This window comes from Dama dama, chromosome 33 (assembly GCF_033118175.1).
Source record: "Dama dama isolate Ldn47 chromosome 33, ASM3311817v1, whole genome shotgun sequence".
NCBI classification, from domain to species: domain Eukaryota; kingdom Metazoa; phylum Chordata; class Mammalia; order Artiodactyla; family Cervidae; genus Dama; species Dama dama.
Window position 1 is genome coordinate 37,199,251 of NC_083713.1, and position 13,544 is coordinate 37,212,794.

The following is a 13,544-nucleotide window of genomic DNA, read 5'->3' on the forward strand; positions in this document are numbered from 1 at the left end:
GTTTGTTAAGTAAATGAGTAAATATGCAAGAAAAGAAGAATGAAAAAATAAATGCAAATTTATTTATTTTGCAAATAAATTTATTGTATTTATAAATAAATAAATGCTAGTTTATTGCTCTTTTATCACAAGTCATCAAATAGCAATATAGAAATATTCATTATAAGTGACAGAAAAAGTAATCTCTTAAGAATTATTTTTTAAAAACCACTATCTTTAAATGTATATATTTCACAGAAACACATTACAAATATTTTTACCCTCAACAAATAGTACATAAATCCAGGATTCCAACTAAAATCTCTTAAAATTTTTGTCCTTTCTTTTAAAAAGTCCTACATAATATCACCAGTTGGAGCACAAGTTAATAGTTGAAAAGATACAAATAAATTACTGTTAGATAGCTATTGTTTCCCTGATGACACACAAATTATGCTACTGTTTATCTTTAAGACTGCAGCTGCTGCTGATTCTGAGTCACTGTTTACTATAATTACAACCTTCGGATTTCATTCTGACCCATATCCCATTATAGGATGTGCCCAGGCCAGATAAGCAATTTCAGAAATCAGCAGCACTGATGGATTTTTGCAAAATTGTGGCAATAGAAATCTCTTTTTTCTGGTAGTATGAAAATTCTTTAGTATCACTTCCCCCTTCAACCAAATATTCCTCACCTGGCTGTTTCTCGCCACTCAGCATCCTCACCTTCACGCCAGCAAATCTCATCGAGTTCCGTGAAGAGGTCATGAGGAATGTGCTCCTCATCATCATCCTCAGTCCCAAGAATAAACTGTACTCGCTGTGACGGGGTGTCTATGGATACCAGAGACAGGAACACGCGTCAACAAGACCTGGAGCTGTGAATGTCCCAGTTACCACCTTCCACACCACTCACATCTCCCCCGCTGCAGCACTCATCCAGAATAGACTTGAGAAATGAAGATGAATTCAGTATTACATTAAGTTCAGTAAAATATGGGATCATAAACACGTAAAATGTCAATATATAATGTACTATATCATCAAAGATAAAATCAAATGTGATGATTATTTTGGATTACTTAAGCATCATGGAAAATATTTCCACATCTCTCATACACACATGCACAGTTTCTCTCATCACATTGCTACACTACAGAAGAGTAGACTATGATAAAATTCACTTACATTAAAACTGTGCTGAATATAATTCACCAAAAAGAACTCCTTTGTGAGGCTTCTTGGCAATTACACCATATCCTTCCCCTCACCCCGGCAACCATTAATCTGGTCCCTACTGCTATAGTTTTGCCTTTTCCAGAATGCCATACAAGTGGAAACATATGGTGTATAGCTTTTAGCGACTGTTATTCACTTACCAATATGCCTTTAAGATTTTGAGATTTATCTGTGTCACTGAATATATCAGTAATTCATTCTTTTTATTGCTAATAGTCCATTGTATGAATGTATCTTGTTTTGCTTATCTAGCCACTTGTTGAAGGATATTAAATTTACAGATTTTTCAATTATGAATAGAACTGCTATAAATATTCTAAATTTTTGTGTGAGTGTAAATTTTTATTCTCTGGGGTAAATACTTAGGAGTAGAATTGCTGGGTTACCTGATAAATATATGTTCAATCAATACATTTGTGATGAAAATTATAAAGCTTTATTGAATGATATAAAATTAGACCTAAATAAATTAATATATTTATATTAATGGAAAAGCCCACTAGTGGAAAACCATCTATAAATTCAATGCTATTACAATAAAATATCTGGTATTTTCAACTATTTTTTAAAACCTAAGAGAATGAATAAATCAGTAACAAACCATAGTGATCACTTAAATCTATAATATTAAATATTTTGTGAAAATAAACCAATTAATAAGTAATTTAAAGGATTAGGTTATAATTAAGTCACAACTGGGAGGATTTTGGAAGTCAAAAGTGAAAAAGATACATGTAATATAAAATATGATATAGTCTCATACTTTTTGTATCAATATATGTTTGCAGTGGGGCCCTAGCTTCTGCCTACGTTAATAGCCTTACCTTCTGCCTCGTAATTCCACTCTGGGTACCTTAGTTTTCTTTCAGATTTTTAAAAATAGCCTGTTCCTTCCCATTTCAGGGCCACTGCACATACTGTCTCCTCTAGATCTCCTGCATCTTTCATCATCTACTTCACTATAATATACTTTGGCAAGCCTACCTAATCAGACTCATAAAACACACACACACACACACATACACACACACACACACACACACACACACGATCACACCCATATGCAATTAAGTCAGGCACTTGTTATCTTAATTCACAGCACTCTATATTTCTCCTTGTTATACTTTTCTTAATTGCAATTTAAAATTTACTGTTCAATAACAAATTACATACTTTAAGTAGAAAATATTTCCAGCTGACAGAATTAGTTTCCTAGAAGAAGATAGGATCAAGTCCCTAAAGAAGAATAATGCATGTAAAAGATACTTTTAAAATTATAAGCATCATACAAGTATTATTAATGATGACTGATGCTGATGCTAGTGGTAGTGGGGATGGATACAATGAAAATATAGCCCTGTCAAAATAAAGAGGTTTAGAATTTTTTTTTCTTTTTTCTTTCCCCATTTATTTTTTATTAGTTGGAGGCTGATTACTTTACAATATTGTAGTGGTTTTTGTCATACATTGACATGAATCAGCCATGGGTTTACATGTATTCCCCATCCCGATCCCCCCTCCCACCTCCCTCTCTACCCGATCCCTCTGGGTCTTCCCAGTGCACCAGGCCTGAGCACTTGTCTCATGCATCCAGCCTGGGCTAGTGATCTGTTTCTGTTTAGGATTTTAAGCAGGGAGAATGAGAAAATACTAGTGCCATTAATTGAAAGAGGGTTATAACATGGATGAGCCTTGAAGATGCTAAGTGAAATGTCAGACAGAGAAAAACAAATACTATTAATATATGATCTTACTTATATGTGGAATATAAAAAAAGACAAAACAATAAAACCAAAGCATTAGCTGCTCAGTCTTTGTGACCCCGTGCACTATAGCCCACCAGGCTCCTCTGTCCATGGAATTCTCCAGGCAAGAATACTGGTATGGATAGCCATTCCCTTCTCCAAGGGATCTTCCTGACCCAGGGATTGAACTCGTATCTCCTGTGTTGCAGGCAGATTCTTTATCATCTGAGCTAAACCCATGGGAAAAGAGATCAGACTTGTGTTTACCAGCAGTACAGAGTGGAAAGAGGAGAAAGTGGAGAAAAATGGTCAAAAGGTATAAACTTCCAGTTGTAAGTACTAGGGAGGTAATAGACAACATGATGACTACACTTAATACAGCTTTATGATATGTAAGTAAGTTTTTGAGTAAATTCTACGAATTCTCATCTCAAGGAGACATCTTTTTCTTTTCATTGTATACTGGTTGGATGTCCTTGCAGTCCTTTGGACTGCATCCTAAAGGAGATCAATCCTGGGTGTTCATTGGAAGGACTGATGCTGAAGCTGAAACTCCAATACTTTGGCCACCTCATGAGAAGAGTTGACTCATTGGAAAAGACCCTGATGCTGGGAGGGATTGAGGGCAGGAGGAGAAGGGGATGACAGAGGATGAGATGGCTGGATGGCATCACTGACTCAATGGGCATGAGTTTGAGTAAACTCCGGAAGTTGGTGATGGACAGGGAGGCCTGGCGTGCTGCGATTCATGGGGTCGCAGAGTCGGACACGACTGAGCGACTGAACTGAACTGAACTGATAAGAAATAATGTGATGAATGTTAACAAAACCTATCATGGTAGTCCTTTCACAACATATGTAAAGCAAACCATCATGTGCTTATACTGTGAGGTATGTCAGTTATTTTTCAACAAAAGTCGGGGACAAAAGGGTTGTCAGAATGAGGAGCCAGTATTGTAGGCTGATAGCACAGGAGACATCTTTTAGATATGCTGAGTTTGAGGTGATTATAGTTCAAACATATAAAGATGGCCACTGAACTGCTGGATATTTGATTCTAGAAAAGAGGACAAGGTCAGAGGTAAAGACATAGGTTGCATTTAACTAGAGAAGTAATATGATTACAACAAATAAGGACTCAAAAATGAAAAACAAGAGAAGGCTCAGTATCAGGGGAATAATATGATTTAATATTTAGGATGAGGAAGAGGAGTTAAAAAATCAGAAAAGGATTAGATGGCTATGTAAAAGGAGTGGTACACTGAACAAATATATAATTAACACCTTCCATTGCTCAGGTGAATTAGACAGACATAAACAGAAAAGAAGAAACACTCTGCCCTTATAAAACTTACACTTGATGAAGAGAGTAGTATAATAGGGTCAAGGTAGAAAAGAACAAATCAATAATGTCAGATGCTGTAGAATCAATGATAAGAACTAAAAGCAATAGGATTTTAATAGCTTAATATTCAACAGCACTGGAATTCCAAAGACTATATATTACTTTTACAATCACAACTAAACTATTTCTATTGGACTATAGACCATATTTTCAACAAATGGTTACTTAAAATCAAATTTACAAAGTTATACTATAGGAAGAAAACCACTAATAGAATCATAATTGGAAATAAGCAAGTTCCTTTGCAAACTTTTATCTTTTCATTACTAGTTATGTTACTCAAACTGCTTTAGTTACTCACATGCTAATTATAAAGTGGTTGGCTATGGTGAGATTATAAGACAAGAGAAAAAGTCAAAACAGATTTTTAAAAGTATCAATATCTTCTATGGATTAAGCATTTTCATATAATATCTCTTTATGTCTGAGCAATAACCTACTCAAAAGGGCACACATCACTCAGTCTGAAAATGCAATGAACATAATGAAAGAGCTAGAACATCCATGTCATGGATAAGAAGACTCAATATTAACAGGATGACAGTTCTTCCCAACTTGATCTGAAGATTTAATGCAATCCCAATCAAAATCCCATCAAGTTATTTTATGGACACCAACAAACTGATTCTAAAGTTTATATGGAAAGGTAAAGGCAGAAGACCCAGAATAGCCAACAAAATATTGAAGGAGTAGAACAAAGTTACAAGACTGACATTCCACAACTTCAAGACTTACTATAGAGCTACAACAATCAGGACAGTGTGATAATGGCAGAAGAACAGACAAATAGATCAATGGAACAGAATAAAGAGCCCAACAATAGAATTCCGTAAATATAGTCATCTGATTTTTGACAAAGGAGCCAGAATAGTAAAATTTCTTCATCAAATGGTCACCCACATGCAAAAACACTGATCTAGACACAAACCTTACAACACTTTTCCAAAATAAACTCAAAATGGATCATGTGTGTGTGTGTGCTCAATCATGTCTGACTCTTTTGCAACCCCAGGGACTGTAGCCCACCAGGCTCCTCTGTGCATGGGATTTTCGAGGTGAGAGTGAGTGGGTTGCCATTTCCTCCTCCAGGAGATCTTCCCCACCCAAAGATCAAACCCACATCTCTTGAGCCTCCTGCATTGGCAGGTGGATTCTTTGCCACTGCACCACCTGGAAGTCCCAAAAATGGATCATAGATCTACATGTAAAACACAAACACATAAAACCCTCAGAAGATAACATAGGAGAAAACCCAGATGACCTTGAGTATGGTGATGCCTTTTTAGATACAGCACTAAAGATAACTATCATGAATGAAAGACGATGTCAAAAAAATTGAAAGACAAGCTACAGACTTGAAAAAAAGGCACAATCTGATAAAGGACCATTATCCAAAATACACAAAGACCTCTTAATACTCAACATTAATAAAACCAATATGAGAGTCCTTTGGACTGCAAGGAGATCCAACCAGTCCATCCTAAAGGAAATCAGTCCTGAATATTCACTGGAAGGACTGATGCTGAACCTGAAACTCCAATACTTTGGCCACCTAATGCGAAGAACTGACTCCTTGGAAAAGACCCTGATGCTGGGAAAGATTGAAGGCAGGAGGAGAAGGGGACGACAGAGGATGAGATGGTTGGATGGCATCACCAACTCAATGGACATGAGTTTGAGTAAACTTCAGGAGTCGGTGATGGACCAGGAGGCCTGGTACGCTGCAGTTCATGGGGTCACAAAGAGTTGGACATGACTGAACTGAACTGAATAAAACCAAAAACTTGTTTTTAAAAAACGGGTCAACAATTTTAATGGGTAACTCACCAAAGAAGATATACTGATGGGAAATAAGTATATGAAAAGATGTTCCACATCATATGTTATCAGAGAAATTCAGATTAAAACAACGAGATGACATTATGCACCTATTAAAATGCCCTCAATCCAGAATTCTAGCCACACCAAATCCCAGCAAGGATGTGAAGCAACAGAAACTCTCATTCACTTCTGCTGGAAATGTAAAATCTTATGCCACTTTGGAAGATGGCTTAGCTTCTTACAAAACTAACCATACTTTTACTATGTGATCCAGTAATTGCTCTCCTTGGTATTTACCCAAAGGAGTTGAAACTTATGCCTACCAAAGAAACCCTATACACGGATGTTTATAGCAGCTTTATTCATAATTGCAAAAACTTGGAAGAAAGCAAGATGTCCTTCAGTAGGTGAATGGATAAATATGTTATGATTCATCTAGACAACAAACTATTATTCAATGCTAAAGTTAAATGAGATACTAAGCCATGAAAAGACATGGAGGAATGTTACATGTATTAGTTGGTGAAAGAACCTAATCTGAAAAGGCTACATTCTGTATGATTTCAACTATGTGACATTCTGGAAAACTATGGTGAGAGTAAAAAGGTCAGCGGTTGTTGGAAGTGGGAGTGGGATGAAGGGACTGAATATAAAGGATTTGGAGGGCATTAAAACATTTTGTATGATATTAAAATGACAGGTATATGCCATTATACATTTGTTCAATCCCACAGATATACAACACCAAAGTGAGTCCTAAGGTAAACTATGGCTTTGGACATGATTATGATGTGTCCACACAGGTTCATCCTTGGTAAAAATGTACCATTCTGGTGAGCAATATTAATAGTAGGGGAGGCAAGGAATGGGAGCAATGAGTATATGGGAATTCTCTGTACCTTCCTGTGAATTTTGATGTACGCCTAAAATTGTTCTAAAGAATAAAGGTTTAAAATGTAGGGGACCTCAGTTTTCAAATTGTTCACTTGTTCCCACCAATGTGCATCACTGTATCATATATATAATGACAATATATTCAAGAAATTATAAGAAAAAGGAAAAAGAAGCTACATTTACATAGTTTATTTGCTTCAGGCATTAGCAAAACATTTCTCTTTTTGGATGCTAATATGTAAGATTTGGTTTTATTACCAAATATTTTAAGAAATTTGTTAACTAAATTTTACAGCAAAATGAATAAGAATTCAGTCAATAGCCAAGTCTCCAGCTTAACTGCTTCAAAAGAAGATGCCAATTTCCTAGATGTAATATGAATGTTGATTTTGAAATGAGGCTGCTGAATTCCCATGAATGTCCTTAAGGAAATTACAGTGTAGCAGATACATTTATGATTTAGTTTATCTGAAATAAGATGCTCATATTATATTTTTCCTAAAAGCATAACATCTGGGTGATAATAATAAATACTAAACCCAATCATATCAGAGTCAAGACAGCCTGTTACCTTTATGACTGGTTGCTCTGAACCAAAAAAAAAAACAACTTAAATCAGAGCTTCAAGTAGCTATTAAAAAAGAGAAAAAATTGCAATTTTAGAGTTACACTAAGAAATCAATTATATTTTTCTATTAGACCTACCCCTGTGACAAGACATAGCAGTTTTGTATCTCACAGCAGCCTATTTTAACTACTAAGTCACTTATCACATTCCAGAGCAGCCACGCCTCAATACTGGCGTTATGTTCCTCATGCTTTTGAAACAATTTCTCTCATCACTGTTTTCAATGACTTATTTCAGTGTATTCTGCATTAGTAATCTGAGTATCTATAATATTTACCATGTACCCAATCTCCCTAACTCTACTATGTGCAGGAACATTATGTTTAAGACTTCTTAGTGTTTCCCCTAATACAGCATGAGGATCACTCATCACAACATAGCCACGAAATAATATGAAGAAATAAGAACCTCACAGTTATGAATAAAGAGGTTTGGAAAGTCTGAGGTAGAGTATCATATATTTAAAAGACTTCTCAAAGACACAGTGATAATAACATAGGAAATAATTTTAAAAGTAGGATAATTTATTCTTGGACCAAAGATACCGTATTTGGGTTTTAAATAAATAGAACTTCTTATATCTGGCTTTTCATCCTTTAAAGTAGAAATGATTTTACACGTATTAGGTTATGCTCACAAAAATCTTTTTATGATCATCCTGTCACCATATTTTTAATGTCTTAAAAAGAGATTCAGATTATGTTTCAACACAGCAAATGTTCAAAATGTGTTATTCAATGACCTTTTAAATGTCTATTCAACTTAAAATTATGACATAAATCATATAAATTACAGTAATATCAATATCAGAAAAAATTTCTAAGCATAAATATTTTTATAATGTTGATAGCTATTTTATTTATTTTTAAGATAGCCACTGAAAACATCCTGACCTGCATGCTCAGTCATGTCCAACTCTTTTTTTTTTTTTATGTCCAACTCTTTGTAACCTCAGGGACTATATAGCCCACCAGGCTCCTCTGTCCATAGATCATTGTAATACAAACTGTAGCTAAGACTCTAATAGATTAAGATAAGGATCTGTTTCTGTATTTAGTAAAATTATAATGGAAATAAATTACAAAATATAGAAAACTACACTAGGGAAAAAGGGTCTCAGCCTCTTAGTAGCCTCTTCTGGAATTTGTAGATACATCAAACTATATTAAAAGAATGAAAGTATAAGCCACAAGTGTGGGAAGATAATTGAAATATGAAAACAAAAGTCTTATATCCATAATATGTTAAGAACTTCCACAAATCAAAAAAAAAACAATCCAATTAAAAAATAAAAAACAAGCATAATACTTGAATAGGCACTTCATAGAAGAGACTATCCAAATGGTCAAAAAGCAAATGCTAGATTACATAAACTCACTGGTAATCAAGAAATGCAAATTAAGACAATGACATACCATTATACCCCTGATCATATGGTTAATGTTAATAGAATGAAATTGTCAGGTGTTAGTTAGAATGTAAACAACAAACACTCTCACACTTTACTGGTGAAAGTATAGACATGCACCCTACTTTGGAAACTGGTATCCTCTACTAAAATTGAAATGCACATATCCTATGACTCAGTAATAAATAATTTCATTCTTAGGTATAAGAAATGCATATATGCACCAAGAGCCAAGAGACATATGTTCACAGCACCGTTCTTCATAGTATCTCCAAAAATTAAATGATCTAAATGTCCATAAATAGTAGAGTGCATGGTATATACAAATGAATGAACACTATGCCATAATAAAAATGAATAAACCAAAGCTACAGTCAAAAACATTTTGAATCCCACTAACACACTGTTGGGCAACTGATCAAGACACATACACCTCCTATATAACTTCATTTATAAAAAATTCAAAAACAGGCAGGACACACAATGTAAGAAGACAGACTAGAGATGCTTTTGGGGGAAAGGGAGAAAGTAGTAATGGGGAGTTAGGACAAAGTGGGTTTCTGGAGTGCTAGCCGAATTAACAGTTAGATGTTTCTTTGTGATAAACCACTGAGTTGTACACTTGCATTTCTATGTTTTAACATTTATAAATATTTGTTATACTTCATTACAAATTTTTTTTTAAAAAACTAATTGATATTCTCATCTATCAGCCAGTTTCGAGTTAAATAGGAAGAGAAAGCCATTGCCATCAATAAACAGATTTGAACTTATACGTTTTCTGTATTTGCTTCATTTTTCCTAATGTATGTATACAATTTAACATCTAAGAAAAGAAAAATCCCAAGCCTAATTCCAGGGTTGTGTTAAATTCACATAGTACCTTTGAGTACCATATTTTAAATAAGCATTTATAAAGTATGTATCTTTAGTATTCATTTCTAGTGCTTATACATTAACTAATTATAATGTACATATTCCTGTTATATTCTTTGTTGGGAGGCTGAGGAGCAAATTAACATTAAAGTGTTCTGAATTCCCCTCAGTATCTTTTATATTTTCACTGACTTCAAGCTTATTCTTCAAACTTATTTTTAAACAACTCATCCATGTTCCCAGTTGAAAATATAATTTTAAATTATATTAGGTGAATGAAAGATGACATTAAAAATAACAAGATGTAAAGTTTTAGCAGTTTTCTGTCATCAGGAAATTGATTACAGTATGAAGAAAAATTAATTAATCATCACATTCTTATACAAACAATTGTGTTTAAGTACAGTAACAAAAGTAGGTTGAATTTAACTTCAAGATTCAAGTTTTCTGTAGGGTATGGCCAGAAAGGCGACTGCCCCCTCGCCCATCAGGCACCCCACGTTCATGGGCAACCTGGTGCTAAACCATTCGTAGATGACCTGCTTCTGGGTCGGGGTTTCGTTCGTAGCAGAGCAGCTCCCTTGCTGTGATCTATTGAAAGTCAGCCCTCAACACAATGGTTTGTAAAAATAAGATAAAAGTAGAATATAAAAAAGAAGAAAAAAATGGAAAAAAAAAAGTTTTCTGTATAATCAAAGCATCACCACCACCATTACTGCACAGCCAAAAAGCTGGGTCTGCCTTTGGACTCACCTAGAAATCACATTCCAACCATGGGCCCTGGCGGACTAGACCCAGCCAGCCCAGGCCTGTGACTTGAGCAGGCTCTTTGGCTTCAGTAAGGCCTGCTCAGTTTTCCCTGGATACAGCACTAACAGAATCAGGTTCCTAACAGCATTGCTTTATGTGACAGGGTCATATAATAAAATGGGATTCTGGATGTTTCTCATAGAATGGAGTAACAAAATTTTTAGGAGTGCCAAAATTCAAACATTTACACTAAAATCTTTTTGTTAAATTGATCCTTGCTCCAGAAATATGAGTCCAAATTATTCCATGTCTCCATAGACACACACTCCAATTTACAATGTAAAACCTCTGGGAGCCCACACTCTCCTCTAACCCATACCTCTGGAAGTTGAATTTTTAATCATTTTAAAGCACTTGTAGGCCTGCATTCAAAAGATTTTCTTGGAAATCTTTCCAAGTAAAATAAATATTTCTTAAGTAGTCAGAAATTTTCTTCGAAGCCTTCGGAATAGTAATCACATATATTCACACTATGCTGAATATCAAAGCTCAAATCAAGGGAATGGTGTTCATAACATAGCTTCAGTCTTAGCATGTAGCTGAGTACTAAATTATCAAGGCATTTAAACTGACTGTGTGAGGAATAAAAGCAGATTATTAGTCCTGAAAAAACTGAAAAAAAAAGTGAAATCTAGGAAGTTCTACTGCTTAGAGATCACCAGAGTGCCAAACATTTGTCCCTGATAAAACACATCTTAGGTCTCAATATCAATAAAGATACTCAGATGGTTGGGGGAGGAAGGAATAGGTGGCATCCAAAAACAGTGGCTGACACAACAGTGGCTGACTCTGGCTCACCTGACTTATTGCCAAGTTTCACCAAATAAAGAGGCAGGACTCTCTTAAGATCAATGGCTCTTGATCCTTGCTGGATATTAAATCACCTGGGTACTTTTTTAAAAATACCAGTGCCTAGAGAAACACCCAAAATTAAGCAAATAAAAGTCTTTGAGCATCAATATTTTTTAAGGGCTCTTCGTGTGACTCTAACATGTAACAAGATTTGACAAGCAATATTCTAGAGTCTGTCTAATTTTAATGGGCATATAAATTACCTAAGGTTGTCATTAATGCATGGATTCCTATTCAGTAGGTCTAGGAATGGGTATCAGATTCTGTATTTCTAAGCTCAACTGTGATGCTAATATTGCTGGCTCGTGAACCACACTTTGAATAGCAAAGTATCTAGAACAGTGGATCTCAATCTTGGCTTTGAATCATCTGAGGTACTTTTAAAAATACCTATGCCCCACCCACAGAGATTCTGATCAGTATGGGGTTTGGCCATCAAAATGTTTTTAAGGTGAGAGCCACTGTTCTAGAAAAACTGACATAATGTATCCAACCACAGGAAAAAAAGAACAAAATGATAGAAGACAGGGAACCAGCTTATTTTTGTTTGTTTACAAATCACTTCTAAGATAATGTGAATATATTATGAAAATGAAAAGTCAAAGTAACCATGAAAGCTAATTCCAACAGATATTCCATTCTTAGAGTTTACGAGGGAGCCTCTCCTAACTACACAGATGGAGCTGGAGAAAGAGAAATCTACCCAGCTTTGTCTTATCATACTCCCAGGCCCCACTTCTTGAAACAAAAAACCCTAAAAATGTGGAGACACTTTCGTACCTCCACTCTCCACTGAATCAGAGATGACCATCCTTCCAACATGCTAGTGTAGGAGACTCAGAGTATTCTTCTTTATATACTCCCCACTATCAATCAATCTACCCTGACATAAGTACAATATATCTGGGGAATTTTAATGCCCATAACTATACACAACAATGGAGACAAACAGCACACTGAGAGCCCTGTCTCTCTAAGAACTCTTAGGATAAAGCTGGATATACATAGTATGAATATCTTTGCCGAGTAAAAAGAAAAAAATCTGGGAGCCTGTAAAATACTACAAATCAATGGAAAGTCAAAATAATCTTGATGGCCCAAAAGAAGATCATTACCTCTGAAAATCATCTGCTTCAGAATCAAAAGAAAATGTCCAGAAATAATGGAGACCATCAAATGACTAAAAACACAGGCTCTCAAGCAAGAAAAGTGTTAGTCGTTCAGTTGTGTTTCATTCTTTGCGACCCCATGGACTGTAGCCCATCAGGCTTCTCTGTCCATGGGATTCTCCAGGCAAGAATACTGGAGTGGAGACTTCCCTGATGGTCCAGTGGTTAAGAATACGCCTGCCAACGCTTCTGGGACACGGGTTAGATTCCTGGTCCAGGAAGATTCCACATACTGCAGAGCAATTAAGCCTGTGAGCCACAACGAAGAGTAGCCCTCATTCACTCAATTAGAAAAAGGCCACAAAGCAAGGAAGACCCAGTGCAGCCAAAACTAAAATAAATAATTTTTTTTAAAAAAGAATACTGCAGTGGGTTGCCATTCCCTTATCCAGAGGGATCTTCCCGAATCAAGGATCAAACCTGGGTTTCCTGCATTCCAGGCACATTCTTTACTATCTGAGCCACCCGGGAAGCTCATCAGGCAGGAAAACCAAAATCTAGGAAAGGACAGGAGGAAATGTAAAGAAAAATCAGATGAGATAAGAAATTAACTCAAGAAAACTAAAAATACAACAGCAAAATCAAAATCCCTAATAGAAGTAGTAAAATGCAGAACTGATACTGCAGATCGTCAAATGAATAATGAGAGACTAATTTCAAGCTACAAAAAAAGGACAAAGAGCAGATATCATAAATCCAAGATACAGATGTATTA

General features: G+C 35.5%; 1 protein-coding gene across 2 annotated transcripts in view; it reads right to left on the reverse strand.

Annotated features, from left to right (window-relative positions):
• SLC4A10 (solute carrier family 4 member 10) overlaps positions 1 to 13,544 on the reverse strand; it is a 327,476-nt gene that overhangs the window by 158,236 nt on the left and 155,696 nt on the right. For both annotated transcript variants that reach the window (XM_061135667.1, XM_061135668.1), the window contains exon 4: positions 678 to 816. In XM_061135667.1, the coding sequence (XP_060991650.1) occupies positions 678 to 816 (139 nt within the window). The remainder of the gene's footprint in view (positions 1 to 677; positions 817 to 13,544) is intronic.